Raw genomic sequence first — 16,915 nt, forward strand, 5'->3', positions numbered from 1 at the left:
GTGTCACTTTGGAGATGATCAGCAATGGCATTGTAACAAAACTGATATTCTTCCTGAAATTGGAAAACACGGAGTTCTCTGTACATTTGATGTGCAAAGGAAAAGAAATCATTTAAAAATTGAGTGGAAAATGAAACTATTTCAATCGTACCAAAGAAGATATGAACTCTGGCCGTTGGATTTGGAGTTGTCTTGTGATTGTAAATATGTCCACCTCTGTATCCATGGTAAGTTGTTCCAGAGCATTGAATACAACCAAAAATTGTCCGCATCGCTTGGCCCCATCACTAAGTGATACGCAATTTTATCTCATTACTCTGATGATAATAGAATGTATGAATTGAATTAATTTGCTATGCGACAAAATGACCTTTTTTTGGAAGATTTTTTTTTATTAGAAGCGATATATAATTTCCACAAGTGTTACACCGGGTATATTTGTGTTATTTCTAAATTAAGAGAGTAGTGGGCTTAACCCTTGACCAAATTAGCCTTTCTTTAATCCCCAGGTCTGGATCTTCAAATAATTCTTAAGATATTACATATGTTTGCAAAAAAAAAAAAAAATCAAAATTAAACCTCGACAGAACCAGAATCCTTCCCTTGGGGTGGGTCCTTTCCTCCACCCTCGCTTCATTGACGAGATCAAGTAAAAATCTCCGGTTTGAGGAGTCGCTTTCTCCTTTCCATCTTCTACATTCCAGTACGCAAAAGCTCATACCACTAGCTCCCTGCAATCATGTGTTTGAGACGAAACGAATCTTGGATTATAAATACCAAACAGTACTTCATGAAATCTAAAAACAAAAATCATCAGAAAACTTTGTAAATGGACACCTTGTGGTGCAGAGTAATGCTAGTCTTGGTGACTGTGGTTGTTTGTGTACAATCTGTCATTTTAGTCGTGAATTCTCCAACCGTTTTGCTTTCATTTTTAGCAGGAAGCCAAAGTGAAGACTGAAAAAGAAAACACAAACTTTGGGCTACAATAACGATAGGATTCTACTATACAGAATGTGAACCTAGAAAATGTACTCACTCATTCAATCTACATAGAACGGATAGTTTGTAGACCTAGAAAATGTACTCACTCGATACTACGAACTCCACCAAACCTTTCTATTTCATGATATATTTGTGTTATTTTTAGATTAAGAGAGTAGTTGGCTTAACCCTTGACCAAATTAACATCAAGTAATTATATAGATGTTCCATGATTTAAAAGTGCACATTAATTTTAATCTCTCAATATTAAATTTTAATGCGTATGTCCAACATCGTATAACTACAAATATTACACATGACGTCATTGTGACATCAGAATCATTAGCAGTAACGTGACAAATGATTGGTAAATGAAAAGATACAAGACTGCTCATTATACAAATTTCAGGATTTTTTCTTGACCATACCGATTCGATTTCCACCAACGGGCTCAGGGATACAATTGTAGGTGCATAATAAGCCTTCACAAGTCTCAGGAAGTCCTCTGTGTAATCTGGGAGAGGATATTGAGCACTGATGAAATTATCATTTCTTGTGAAAGACTGAAAATGAAAATGAAATGAAAGACAGCATGCAGAACGTATCCATCACGTACACTGTACGTATTGTTGTATCTAATAGTTGCATTCAATGTAAATGATTTATAGATTTGTAGTAGTAAATTATGGTTATTTAAAACAATCTTGTAGTTTTCATATTCAAATGCTGTATACCTATATATATAAGAATTAAAGTCATTGATCATACATAAAAATCATAAACTGTTCCCGTAAGGAGAGCCATACAAAATTTAAGCATATGAACGTTATCAATTGATAAGGTCTGTAAAATAAAGAAAACAATGACAGAATTGTTTTGATCTATACAGAAATTAATATTTATCATGGAATATTTGAAAAGGTTCAGCTCATAGGAGTACATTTTGTACTTTTGATTGTTCTTAGGTTTGACCATTTTCACCAGCGAATGGGTTTACTCTACTTTGTGAGGACAGATGCATATCAGAAAACCCTTGCTAGAAAAATGGCGGTCTGATAAACATATCGCCCTCATGTTCTCTTCACAAATGTATATATTACACAGCAGACAAACCTGTAAGCAAACTGCGTTGTAGTAGGTGTTCTTCCCTTTAGTGTTTGACAATGGACACATGTAACTTTCAACTGAAATGGTTTCAAGAAAAAATATATACAATTCATCAGTCAGACGGGTTTTATGTCTCTGGGTACCCTATATATATAATAGGAGTTGATTCAGTCAAACTTAAAGGGTGGAGAGCTAAAGTGTAATTATATCAAAATGGAATGCAGGAGGCCTATGATCGAGCCACCTGCAGATCTATTGTCGGCAGACATCAGTAAGAATGTATCTACATGTATATGTTACTATGTTAAAGTGAAAGCGCATTGTAAACTCTCTTTACTAAAAGTGTGGTACCATTAGTGAAATGTAAATATTCAACTGTGATGGGAATTAATCATTAATCGATAATATTCTATCACTATTGCAAGATGGCTGAACTGCGTTTTGTAGCACCAAGGTATTCATGTATTATACAAACTGGTTTACCAGGCAGAACACTGGGTGTATAATTGGCCGATATGTTTTGCCGCCCTGTTTTGTAGTCTTCTTGTGTGTATTCTCGTCTTCCGGACAACAGGTCCTAAAAACAAGAACTGAAGATCATTCTCATGTCACATGTTACTGTACAAAATCACAAATATCGTTCTAGAATATCCAACAAACTGTTCAAATCATTCAGGCTAAGATAGGCCAATGTTTATTAGAGATTCATATATAGAATCACCTGAAATTCAGCAGAAAGTGGTGATTTATTGGCTACTTCTCCGAGATTGATATAACAGGAATGATCCTGGAATTCTCGTAGAAATGTCCTGGTTGATACAGACCTTCCTTTTCCTCGGAATGATTCAAGTAATGCCAAGTAAACAACTCTGTATTGATCCTTAAATATGAATTGTATTATAAACAGGTATTAAAAAAGCTGATTCTCTCTCTTTATATTATTTGTAATGATCTAACATTCTAAACTAACCCAATACACATATCTGTATGTAAGGTGAAGACAACGAATAGCGATAAATCTCATAACTCCCTCAAGCAATACAATATAGATAGGTGGGCAAACACGGACCCCCGGACACACCAGAAGTGGGACCAGGCGCCCAGGAGGAGCAAGCATCCCCTATTGAACGATCACACCCCCCGTGAGCCCCATATCCCGATCAGGCAAACGGAGACATCCGTAGTCAAAATCAGTGTGTCAAGCACGATCTATCTATCTGTATGAAACGCGTCAGAAAGCATCTGACGCAATGACAGGTTCCATTGATGAACTAGATCGTTATAACGACCATAGAATTTGCGAAATGCTTACTTCAATCGAGACTGTTGAAACCACTGTGTCATCAACTTGTTTGTCAGTAGCTTGCCTCGATTTAAAAATTGACTATACGCAGAATAAGCTCTTGCATACCGAATCAATTGAGAAATATAACCCCGATATGCTGGTGATAATGGAATATTGCTACATAAATATGGGAAGTTGACGATGAAGAAGCTGAAATCATCCCGTTTGTCATACAGTTGAGTTGTCAGTTTGCCGTTAATGTCTACTTTCAATAAAATATCTAAGTATAAGGCAGAAGTGGACGACTCTGTGGTGTTTTTCATTTCGAGCTCACAGGGATATATCGAATCGACATATGAATGAAAGTTATTATTGTTAATAGACAAAACGTCGTCGATATATCTAAATGTTGAATTGAACGCCACAGCAAGATATTTTTTTCTTCTCGCATAGAAGTTTTTGAATAAATTCTGCTTCATATGAATATAGAAACATGTCACCTAACAAAGGAGCACAATTCGTGTCCATGGGAATATGATATGTAACATATCAAGGAATGCATGCATGATATAGCAGATCTACCAACAAGTCTTTACAGAGAATTGAATGCCAATAACCATATCTAGGACTTTGTTCCGTCTGAATGAGAATTGTTTGAAAACACATGAACACCGATAAAGGAGAACACATACGTAACAAGTACCATTTCAATTGAAATTTATTATCTATAACCTATCATTGGGCCAAATGCTGTCTGACGTGTTTCATATCAAATGTTAGACCGTTCTTAGCACACTGATTTTACTACGGATAACTCCGTTTACCTGATCAAGATATCTCGTAAAACTATCCACTAGGAATCAAAGAGAGTAAAACACAAACTTACGTCGCCCTGGATCATGTTTGCACGGCTGTTTCTCATGTTTTCTACATACTGCCGGATATTAACTTTTCCGGTTATCTCCCCTCCTTTATTAAGCGCGTCCAATGCTATGTACGTCCCTGTCCTACCAATCCCTGCGCTGTATTGTTAAATAGAGGTCATTAGATAAATAGGATTATTTTGGGGAAAAAACCCTTCAACAATAGTGAAGTCATTAGAAGTCATCAATATAATTAACGGTTGTAATAGAAGTCATCAATATAATCAATGGTTAAAATGAAATTCATTAATATAATCAGCGGTTAAAATAAAAGTAGTTGATACTATCAATGGTTAACATTGGTATCGTATAAGTTTTACATTATGACCCCTGGGTCGAGGCCTCTGCTGGTGGACTGTTATTCCCCGAGGGTATCTACAGCCCAGTAGCTAAGTTCTTCGTTACTAGCTTGAAAATACGGATGTATATTTAATTGCTGATATGAAATTTAAAAATTCATTTCAAAATTAAGGATTATCTCCCTCATGCATAGCTCTTATCCTTGGACGAATTTGGCTCCACTTTTTTGGCACGCTGTTTTTAGCTATATCTAGCTCTAAAACTTCATAGTTATTTCGGATTTCAAACATTTCGGTTGAGCATCACTGAAGAGACATTATTTGTCGAAATGCGCATCTGGTGCACCAAATTGGTACCGTATAAGTTTTACATTATGACCCCTGGGTCGAGGCCTCTGCTGGTGGACTGTTAGTCCCCGAGGGTCTCTACAGCCCAGTACCTAAGTACTTCGTTACTAGCTTGAAAATACGGATGTATATTTAATTGCTGTTATGAAATTTAGAAATTCATTTCAAAATTAAGGATTATCTCCCTCATGCATAGCTCTTATCCTTGGACGAATTTGGCTCCACTTTTTTGGCACGCTGTTTTTGGCTATATCTAGCTCTAAAACTTCATAGTTATTTCGGATTTCAAACATTTCGGTTGAGCATCACTGAAGAGACATTATTTGTCGAAATGCACATCTGCTGCATTAAAATTGGTACAGTATAAGTTTTTCATTCTAGTATATTAGACATGGATCTCAATTAGTCATGTATAGTAAAATTATTTGATAAATAGGATTATTTTGGGGGAAAATCCTTCAACAACAGTGACATCATCAGCATGGTAAATTATATTGAAGGTAATCAAAGTTCACTAAATCCTGTCTGGTGCGTGAAATGTTTAAAATCCAATTTCAGAATTTTGAATATATTTTGTGTCTTAGCTTGTACATTCCCAACAGTTTCTCATTGGTGTCATGAAGTAATGTTATTTTCACACTGAAAATATCACTCTTATGACTTCGACAGTGTGAAAATATTTAGTGAATGAATTATACTATGTTACTATTGAAAAATATGAAAGAATAAATAGTAATACGCGCCTGCAGTGGACAAGAGTGTACTTCCCTGGATGTTCGACAGAAGTTTTCAGAACGTGTCGATGGAATACCACGAGAGCCAGCGGTTCTGGGACACCGTGGTCTGGCCACTGCGTGTAGTGGAACATACACACGTCACGCTCAACTTTATCCTGAAATTAAACAGTTAATGATCACCTATATGGAGAGTTGGAAATATTGGATATATCTGTTGCAAAGAAAGGTGACGAAAAGATACGTACCAAAATATTATAATTCATATAAATTGAACAAATTGTATACTGATGTTTAATAATCAGAATACGACATTTAAAATTCTGGATTCTGGCACCTGCATCATATTCTTCGAATTTTAATTCATCACATAATGTCCTGCATATTTTATCATGAGTTAATCTCATTATATTGCACTACAATTATTACGGGTAGGCATGAAGCTAATATGTTTTCAATGATTTGTCTTTAGTCATTACATGAAATGAAAGTTATATTCCATGCATCTTCCAAATTTTCAACATTACAACTGAAGCACGTAAATACAAAACGTTCTACATAAAACATTTTTGTTTGGAAGTTAATAACGTTTTTACGTATGCATTTGCGATAAAGGTAGAAATTGTTAATTGTTACCTTTTAATGTTACAGTTAAGAGTGGGAAAGGTGGAAATGGGAACAATCTAAGCTTTACCAAATTAACTTTAGCAATGCAGTGTAATTTATTTTCATCGTGTGTTGTACAATCCAAACTCTTGAACTATCCAGACACAATATTAGGCAACAAACTGTGAATTATACATTAGATATAAAGCATACTATGTACATTCCGGTATGCGGTGCAATTCACTAGATAGCAGGATATCCTCAATTTGATTCCTGTCATATTCAGACTCAATATACATAGATAGATAGTGTAAATTAAAGTATGGGTTATCATTTTATTATATTGTAGGAAAATGGGATTCTTTAGTTAATATTGCAAGCTTGATTATATGTATTTATAGCTTACGATCTTTTCTCGTTATTTCCAGTCATTGACTGAGTATGTTTACATACATGTGCATATGTGCCATGTGTTATTTTTACACTCGATGTTACCGGTGTTATTTATAGTTTTAATCAAAGGTTTGTATGTAAAACCACAAGTTATTAATATGACTATTGCCTACTTACGCTGATTACTTCAGTAGCATGGTGTTCATCCACATATATTTGTGTATATAGCGATTTTTAATGTGATAAACAAGCACGTTGTTCGTGTTAGGTGCCATATATGTTTATAAAAGTCAGAGTTAGGTCCGCGTCTATTTTTATTTCACCCCGATCTTCGGGTCAAAGTTGTTTAGGTTGCAGACAACTTGATTTTAAGTTATTTTAGTTATAGATAAACGATATAGTCCCGTAGAATACTTAGCCGGGGTTGGTTTGATGGGGATTTGGATTGTCCGGGGAAAGTTGGGGTTGACCCGTCTGTACGTACGTTGCCCCGTCCCTGGTGGGGTTGTCCCGTCTGTTGCCCCGGACTTAAGAAAGGGTATATAAGAAAGAATCCGACAAGATTCTGGGAGATAGCTAATTTTACTTTACGAATAGGACGTTCCCAGTGTTGCCTGATAAGGCTGATCTGGAGATTAATTAATTAATTAGGATTAGATTAGGTAATTACTTAGGTTAAGAATCATTCCCAGTTACCTGTGTTCAGAATTACTGGTGTAAAGTCACAATTTAATAATAAGTGTAAGATTCAGAATATTATTCATAGAAGTAACAATTCAACTAATCAATCTAAAGAGGGGAACCAATTATTATTTTATACCAATGATAATTTAATATATGGATTTGTTATCTTCACCTTTCATTGGTTGGGTCAGACTATAACTTAGTATTAATTCATACAATTGGCACCAGGTTCAGTCGCTATAACTCTATTGTAATTGATATTGTTACGAGTGTTCTTTTATATTCTGTGCATGAAGTCCCAGAAATATTTCTGGAGTATTACATTGTTGTATAACAAACTTCACCTAACTTATACATAACTCAATAAATTAGTCAACTTTACATCAGAGTCAATTTTCAAAATATTGGATTGTTGTCAAGGAAGACCACTGGTGGCAGCTACTATAAAATCAATCGCTTGGCCGTTACATAAATTTTGGTGGCAGCGGTGGGATCAGTATTTCCTATATATTGGTCCAGCGATTCGAATTCTTACGTCTCATCAAATATCAATAATTGTAAATTCTTAGGTCCCCTCCAAGATAACTAAATCACAATACTTCAGATTAAATCATGTAACCATTACATACTATAAAAATACTATAAACAAACAATTAAATAAAATAAAAATACATATAGTAACTAGATCTCCTTCAATTACGATACGTAATTTGGAAAATGCCAAGAAGTGGTAGACGTCGAAGTTGCCGGAATTCTCCTTTGTGCGTTTTTGATGAAGAAGATCATGATGATGTGAACGTTCTGAGTACTACTGAAGGTCCTGAGAAGCATAGCAAAGATATCAATGAAGAACAGATACCGAGAGATCAAGAGTCTACATCAAGACGGGAGGACAACCACAATGATCAGACTGAAATGTTGAAGTCTATATCATTAGCATTAGAGAATGTAGTAGAGGAAATAAGAGAAATCACATCGGTTCTGCTGGTAACAAGGGACGGCATTAGAGAAAATATGCAGATGGCCCAGGAAATCATGCAAATAAACCGTCAGATACTCTACAAATGGAAGGAACACAACCCTAACGATGTACGGGAAACTATACAGGCAACACAAAGGAGGTCATTTAAGCATAAAGGAAACAACAACCCAAGAGATTTTACAGATTCAGAATCAGAGGGGAACGCTTCCGCAGAAGATACAGAGGATAATGAAAGCTTAAGAGCACATGAAATCATGGGTACTACACGGGATGAGAAAAGCCGAACAGTTAGAATCCCTAACTTCACAGGAAAAGAGAACCGGAAGACCTGGATCAATCGTTTTGAAGATCTGGCAGAAAGAAATAGATGGTCAACAAATGTTAGACTGAACAAAATGCTACCTTGTTTCCAAGGACAAGCTGGAGATTTCGTATTCGGCCAGTTATCAAGAAGAATCAGGGGTAATTACTACAAGCTGGTTGAAGAACTGGGAAATCGATATAAAGATATAGAAACTGCGAAGACCTATTCTGCATAGTTCAGTCGTCGAGTGCAACGCCCTGGAGAATCAATCCGAGATTATGCAGCAGATCTCAAATGCCTGTATGGGAAAGCTCATAGAAACCGAAACAATTCAACAAGAACCGAAGACCTATTGAGGAGATTTTATGATGGATTACTGAATACTAAGGCAAGCTTCGAAGTCGAATACCATAAAGAGCCAAAGGATATAGATGAAGCCGTATACTACATGGTGATGTACGAGGAAACAAGAAGAAAACCTGGGAAGGAAGACTACAGAGAGAACAGACAGAAGATCAGGAGGACCGAACTTCAAGAATTAGAAAGTGATACCGACAGTGAACAGGAAGATGATGCCATATCGTCACAAACAGGAAAGGTTTCACAGAAGTTAAACAAAAAAAGGGCGCTTTCCTTATAGAAAAACAGGAGAATATGAAGGGACATGATCCTAATAAGACGGAAAGTCGAGAAAAGGAGAAAGAGGATCTAATGCGGAGCAATATTAAGGAATTGGATGGAAGGAAAGATGACAGAAGCAAACCGCAATGTCAAATCTGCAATAAACATGGCCATGAAGCTAAAACATGTTATCAGCTGACCAGAAAATCAAAGAGGAAGTATCCATCCAACCAACATGGTAATAACCATACTGGACCTGGGAAGTCACAAATGGTACCCCCAGAAAGCAATTCTAAACCAACAGAGCAGAATTCATATTGGCCCCGCAGAGACTTTGGTCAACACAGACAAGACGTTCCGGAAAGAAGAAATAATCCATACTTTGAGTAGAATGTGCAACAAGAAGTATGTCAAAATGGATCATCAAATTTTCTCCAAAGACCTCCTATATTCCAACCTGCAAGTCAGATGATCCCAAGGGGGAATACGCCTGAAAGACAAACAAATACATCATACAGGAATGAATTGCAAGCCAGCTCTTCCATGCCTGTACATTTAAACTAGATGGGGTCGACCTGAGTGGCCAAGGACAGACCCTTACTGAAATCAGCCAATCTGAATTAAAAGAAAATTCTAACCAATCAATTGTACAAAATGATTCATCAACAGAAATTATTAGAAGGAAAAAAACAATTGACAATGGTTTATACATTAGAAGCAAAATACAAGGAATCAAAATGATTTTTACGGCTGATACAGGTGCCACAAAGACTGTTATTTCAGACCGTGTTTACCGGAAAATACCGGAAAGCGAGAGGCCTATGCTGCATCCAACAACAAAGTTGACTGGTGCATGTGGAGCACCCTTATTTGAATTAGGGAAGGCTCTTTTTGATTTCGACTTAGAGGATTTTAAAGTTAAGCATGAAGCCATAGTTGCTGAAATTGCTGATGAAGGACTCTTAGGCATGGATATCCTTCAAAGTTCTACCAATGGGCCTGCTGATATACTCCTGTCAGAAGGGAGGATTAAATTTAAAAATTCAAACATTGAAATTCCTTGTATCCAAATTGGAAATCCTGAGACGACTAGAAAGGTCCGATCAGCGGATGATTTTAAAGTTCCTGGCTCCAGTGAAGCAATCATTGACGTCTTTATAGAAAGAAATGAAAAAGAAGATAATTCCGAGGTCTTAATAGAACCTTCACAAACTTTTGTTGAAAATTTTTCATTGATGATGACGCCATGTGTGGTCAACATGAGAGGAAATGTAACTGCGCCAATTAGAGTAATGAATCCATTTCCAACAGACACCATTATCAAACAAGATTCCATTCTGGGACAAGCAAGTGATTTTACTTGTCTACAGACATTGGTACAAACAGAACGCTTGCAAGAATCCATCAACTGTCATTCTATGAGAAGAATTGGAAAAGATTCATCAAATACACAACCCAAGGAAAATTATCCTATTAACAAATATAGTGACTTAGAAGGCATACAAATTCCAGACCATTTAGCAGAGTTATATCACAATACCTGTAAAGGAAGAACAACAGAAGAAAAAAAACAAGGATAAAACAAGTTTTCATTAAATATCAAGATACATTCTCCAGAGATGAAAACGATATTGGGCTCACCCATCTTTCAGAGCACACCATAGACACAGGAAATGCAAGACCAATCAAGCTTCCACCACGTCGAGTCCCCTTAGCATTTGCAGAAGAAGAAAGAAAAGTAATCAAGCAAATGGAAGAACAAGGGATAATAACGAAGTCAAATTCCCCATGGGCATCACCAATCGTGCTAGTTCGGAAGAAAAATGGAAAGATCCGTCATTGCGTAGACCATAGGAAATTAAATGCCGTAACTTTAAATAAGGATGCATTCCCAATACCACGAACGAGAGACTGCCTCGGTGCAGTTGCAGGTGCAAAATATTTCTCGACTTTTGATTTGACTGCTGGGTACCACCAAGTTCCAGTAAAGAAGGAGGACATTCCTAAAACGGCATTTGTAACTAAATATTGGTTGTACACATTTTCGAGGATGCCTTTTGGCTTGACAGGATCACCAGCTACATTCCAGCGGGTAATGGAACTTGTACTGAGTGGGTTACAATGGCTAACCTGCCTTATATATTTGGATGATGTTATCGTGTTTGGGTCTAATTTTGAACAACACATGGAACGAATAGAACAAGTTTTGTTAAGGATGAAAGAAGCCGGACTCAAACTCAAACCTCAGAAGTGCCAGATTTTACAAGAGGAAGTTACGTTTCTAGGACATACAGTCTCAAAGGAAGGCGTGAAACCAAACTCGGACAATATAGCAAAGATAGCACTATGGCCAGAACCAAAAGACGTGACAGGGGTGAGGCAAATCCTAGGAATGGCAAGCTACTACCGTCGCTTTATTAAAGGATATTCGGAAATTGCAAAACCACTTACAAATTTAACTCGGAAGAGCATACCTTTTTATTGGTCAGAAGAATGTAAGGAATCCTTTAACCTAATCAAAACTATCTTGACCAAGTTACCAATTATGGCTTATCCATTGGATCATGGAAATTATATCTTAGACACGGATGCAAGTGATGTTGCCATAGGTGCCGTACTAAGCCAAGTCCAAAGTGGTACAGAAAGAGTTATAGCCTATGGAAGTCGCACACTAAATAAGGCAGAGAAAAACTATTGCGTCACGGATAGAGAACTTCTTGCATTGCGTTACTTCATTGAGTACTATCGACAATACCTGTTAGGCCGGAATTTTAAAGTGAGGATTGACCATCAAGCTCTTAAATGGTTATTCAGCTTGAAGGAACCAAAGGGAAGAATAGCGAGATGGCTAGACATATTATCTGCCTACAACTTCACAGTAGAATATCGACCAGGAAAGAAGCATGCTAATGCTGATACTATGTCTAGGGGAGCTCATCCTCGAGATTGTGAATGTACCCTTGAAGACGATATGGAAGCTTTGAGATGTGGACCTTGTAAGAAATGTAAGAAGAGGGCAGCAGAAATGGACAGTAACTTGCGGGACTGGATAATTGTACCTGATCCACCAGGTGAAAAAGACACCATGGTTCGCAAAGTGCAAACAAGAAGTAGAGAAACTGACTACAACAACACAGAATTGTGGGTTCCATGGACAAAAAGATACACCTTGAGAGAATTGAAACAATTACAAGAAGAAGATTCCTACATCAAACCAATTATGGAAGCAGTAAAAAAAAAAAAAAGATCCAAACACAGAGCACCAAACAGACAGAAGGAAGGAGGTCAAGGTCAAGGTCAAGGAGGAGGTAATTCTGGGCAATAGTTAGGTTACTTTAAAAATTCATGAAAAGATTCTTTTGTATTAATTTCCTCTGCTATTTCAAAACTATATTTCCTGTAGATGGCAATCAACTGCTATTCAACGTTATATCCGCATATATTAATTTTTTTAATGTAAATACTGCAGTGGGCCAATATTTGACTGTTGTTAAGATTCTTTAATTTAGACCCAAGAACAATCCTTTTCTGGCATGTAATTTTAGCAGGTCATTACCAGTACATACAAGTTTCATTTTTTTTACTGTGCAAATCTGTTTTATATTTCTTTAAATAACAAGATTACCCCGAGCAGGTTAGAAGTTGTTTGCTGCTCAATTTTGTTGTCTATTCTGTGTCATTTTAGAAAAACATGTTCCCTATTCCAAGCAGGTCAGAGGTTGTCTGTTGCTTTGTGGGGTTTCCCCCCATTACTATGTTACATTTTGACTGGTTTGCCCGTTTAAATTTATCTTGTATAAGCTATTTCTCCTCCCATATTTAGTATTGAGAATTAAGTTACAGCAAGAGGCATTTGTAAATATGATTAAGGAAGATATATCATACATGTATGAAGGTTAACTGTTAAACCCATTTGATGTTAGGAGGTCAATTGAATGTAGACATATGTTATCGTTATACTATAGGTCTTATTGTTGTATAACAGGGAATATTGTCTTTATTTATAAACCACTTTGTTGTATGTTGTTTAATTTAAATTGTCATTTATATGGTCAATTGTTATAACCAGTGGTGGTATTAATTAAGACATATTGATAATTGCTCTTAAGAATTGTAAGGAGTGACTAAGAAATAAAATACAGTTGGCAAGATTATTAATGTGCTCGGATTTAATTGGATAGAAAAATTTAAGTAGAGGGTGCATACTTTAAATGCCAGGAAACATTACTATTATTTTTAGTTTTCATGAGGACATTGAAAATCTAAGCAGAGGGTATTGTAGGGAAATGGGATTCTTTAGTTAATATTGCAAGCTTGATTATATGTATTTATAGCTTACGATCTTTTCTCGTTATTTCCAGTCATTGACTGAGTATGTTTACATACATGTGCATATGTGCCATGTGTTATTTTTACACTCGATGTTACCGGTGTTATTTATAGTTTTAATCAAAGGTTTGTATGTAAAACCACAAGTTATTAATATGACTATTGCCTACTTACGCTGATTACTTCAGTAGCATGGTGTTCATCCACATATATTTGTGTATATAGCGATTTTTAATGTGATAAACAAGCACGTTGTCCGTGTTAGGTGCCATATTTGTTTATAAAAGTCAGAGTTAAGGCCGCGTCTATTTTTATTTGACCCCGATCTTCGGGTCAAAGTTGTTTAGGTTGCAGACGGCCGATTTTTACTACGAAGAGTGCTTATAATGTAAGTGTTTGATCTTTATTATAATTGGATTCATAAACTTGATTTTAAGTTATTTTAGTTATAGATAAACGATATAGTCCCGTAGAATACTTAGCCGGGGTTGGTTTGATGGGGATTTGGATTGTCCGGGGAAAGTTGGGGTTGACCCGTCTGTACGTACGTTGCCCCGTCCCTGGTGGGGTTGTCCCGTCTGTTGCCCCGGACTTAAGAAAGGGTATATAAGAAAGAATCCGACAAGATTCTGGGAGATAGCTAATTTTACTTTACGAATAGGACGTTCCCAGTGTTGCCTGATAAGGCTGATCTGGAGATTAATTAATTAATTAGGATTAGATTAGGTAATTACTTAGGTTAAGAATCATTCCCAGTTACCTGTGTTCAGAATTACTGGTGTAAAGTCACAATTTAATAATAAGTGTAAGATTCAGAATATTATTCATAGAAGTAACAATTCAACTAATCAATCTAAAGAGGGGAACCAATTATTATTTTATACCAATGATAATTTAATATATGGATTTGTTATCTTCACCTTTCATTGGTTGGGTCAGACTATAACTTAGTATTAATTCATACAATTGGCACCAGGTTCAGTCGCTATAACTCTATTGTAATTGATATTGTTACGAGTGTTCTTTTATATTCTGTGCATGAAGTCCCAGAAATATTTCTGGAGTATTACATTGTTGTATAACAAACTTCACCTAACTTATACATCACTCAATAAATTAGTCAACTTTACATCAGAGTCAATTTTCAAAATATTGGATTGTTGTCAAGGAAGACAACTGGTGGCAGCTACTATAAAAGCAATCGCTTGGCCGTTACAATAAGCACATAACCTTTCATCTATTTGTCTTCATAATCCACTTTTCGTCAATGATATAGGTGCACATTTTCTGCATGACAATTTTAATCTTATATTACAGATAATTCTGCTTCACATACTTTAATATAATTTTGGCCATAGCATGACCCATTTTCTCAGCTGACGTAGAAAATTTAATGACGTAAACATTCAATACTCACGGCGCTGTTTTGCAAGCGGAAGTGTCTGATGACGTAGTCAGCGTATATGTTTTCTTTCTGGTTTCGTATGCTGATGTTGCCTTTCTTTATCTTGTCACTGGAATTTGGCCAGTATTGAGCACATTTGTTCTGATCAAGATAAGGTCCAAGTAAGGTTATTATCATAATACAAATTTACTGCGTACATGTATAGCCATGTGATCAGTTTATTAACATCTTATTGCATACGTAAAATTTGTATCCCTTGTATGCATGTTATTAATGATTGATTTTGAATCTATAATGTAGTATGATACCAAGTGTCTCTTTCTAACCTCATTTCCCTCTTTGAGGTTCGTCAGACAAACAATTACACTAATGTCTTCTTGCCACACCATTTTCCAGAAATCAACAATTGTCTTAGATTTTGGTCCTCATAAATATAAACAGGCATATTAAAACACACCAAGGAATAAGAATTAACAAATCACCAAAAGAAAATCACATGTCCAGTCTTCTTTTACAATTTTACAAATTCACAAAATATGTTGGGATAATAACGCACACTTCAAAATCAATGTCTGAAAATATATATTGTATATTTACCTTGCGTTGCAATATACGATTTCTTTCCTTGCACATCCTGTGACCATCACGAAATTGAAGATTAATATTAGGAATAAAATTACTCATTGATTTTTCAACAATTTCAATCTGCCTTTCTTGTATAAAAACTAAATGATGACTACTCATTTGCATTAAATATGTAGATTTTATTTCTTTGGCGATACAGAGTTTTATTTCTGTACTTCATTAACATTAACCACTATAAAAATCGATTCAAATCACTGACCTCAATATAATTCGCGTTAATGTAGTCTGACTCTTTTGGCGATGTTTCCAGAACAACACGTGAATGGTCATCTACTCAAAACAAAATGTACACTGTTGATATTTATCACAAGACTTATTACTAGTTCAAAGAACGTCACATTGAGACACTTACACGGGAAAATCGTGGTGTACCGATTTTTGGCAACGTTTTCCTGTTTCTTTCCTTCATTACAAGGATGTAGTTCTCCTCTAGGAATTGTCTACACACACCAGTGAATGAAACGATAAAATTGTATATGTAGAGAAATAATGTTAATGCACTAAAAAATATATATGCAACATTAACAGAAAAGATTTAATATCTTATTTCTGTACAGAATAGTGAGAACTGATTCTTAATCTTTATTACAAGTCTTCGTCAGATATCTTGAATGACTTGATTCCACATTTACCTGTACAATGAACAAACTAAGACATGAGTTATATTTTCAAAACAAACAAAACCTCCACCAGCTTAAGCCTTCAAAGAAATAATACTAAAACGTTTTGCTAAATCATTTCCATATATCAAGAAATTACAGACAATCATGCACAATATCCACTTAATTTCAATTGAACTATTCATATGTACGATTCATCTGTTACATAATTTTATTAATCAAAAGAGGCATACCGTATATTCTTCTTTGAACTTGGCATTCTGATTTTCAGACAAGACGAATATTGCTGTATCAAAATCTGCGACAGATATGTCTATTTTAGTATTCGTCATTAACATTTCCCTGTTAGTTTTGAATTCTAAGCCAGGATTTCCGATTCCACTCATTTCCATATCTTCATGTCTTTTATCACCTGTAAAACATTATACATGTTGTATCAAATTGAATTACGACACGTAATGCTAATGTAAGCCAACAGGAAAAATGAGCAACACGACAATATTTACTATCAGTGATTAAAACATAAACTTCTAACATAGTTACCTTAATAATAATAAATATTGCTGATATGATATGCCGTAGTTGATATTATTAACAATAAGGTATCTTTTACAGCAGCAGAATTACCTATTGTTAACGTTTCTGG

At 35.7% G+C, this 16,915-nt stretch overlaps 2 protein-coding genes across 2 annotated transcripts in view; both read right to left on the reverse strand.

Moving 5' to 3' along the window:
• LOC125669163 (receptor-type tyrosine-protein phosphatase epsilon-like) overlaps positions 1 to 16,915 on the reverse strand; it is a 343,285-nt gene that overhangs the window by 304,573 nt on the left and 21,797 nt on the right. The gene's annotated exons all lie outside the window — the stretch shown is intronic.
• Positions 137 to 15,408, reverse strand: LOC130054336 (receptor-type tyrosine-protein phosphatase C-like). Its single transcript, XM_056163869.1, has 11 exons — positions 15,331 to 15,408; positions 15,017 to 15,145; positions 5,690 to 5,838; positions 4,263 to 4,398; positions 2,813 to 2,971; positions 2,575 to 2,668; positions 2,098 to 2,168; positions 1,413 to 1,547; positions 838 to 957; positions 580 to 731; positions 137 to 287 (listed from the first exon to the last, which is right to left on the reverse strand). Exons 1-11 carry the CDS (start codon positions 15,391 to 15,393, stop codon positions 137 to 139), a joined length of 1,359 nt encoding a protein of 452 aa, XP_056019844.1. The 5' UTR covers positions 15,394 to 15,408.

The sequence above is a fragment of the Ostrea edulis genome, chromosome 4 (genome assembly GCF_947568905.1).
Source record: "Ostrea edulis chromosome 4, xbOstEdul1.1, whole genome shotgun sequence".
Lineage (NCBI taxonomy): Eukaryota > Metazoa > Mollusca > Bivalvia > Ostreida > Ostreidae > Ostrea > Ostrea edulis.

Coding starts and splice junctions, on each gene's coding strand:
- LOC130054336 (XM_056163869.1), bottom strand. CDS start 15,393: ATGGTGTGGCAAGAAGACATTAGTGTAATTGTTTGTCTGACGAACCTC. Junction 15,146..15,330: donor ACCTCAAAGAGGGAAATGAG/GTTAGAAAGAGA, acceptor TATCTTGATCAG/AACAAATGTGCTCAATACTG. Junction 5,839..15,016: donor TCCGCTTGCAAAACAGCGCC/GTGAGTATTGAA, acceptor GTTTAATTTCAG/GATAAAGTTGAGCGTGACGT.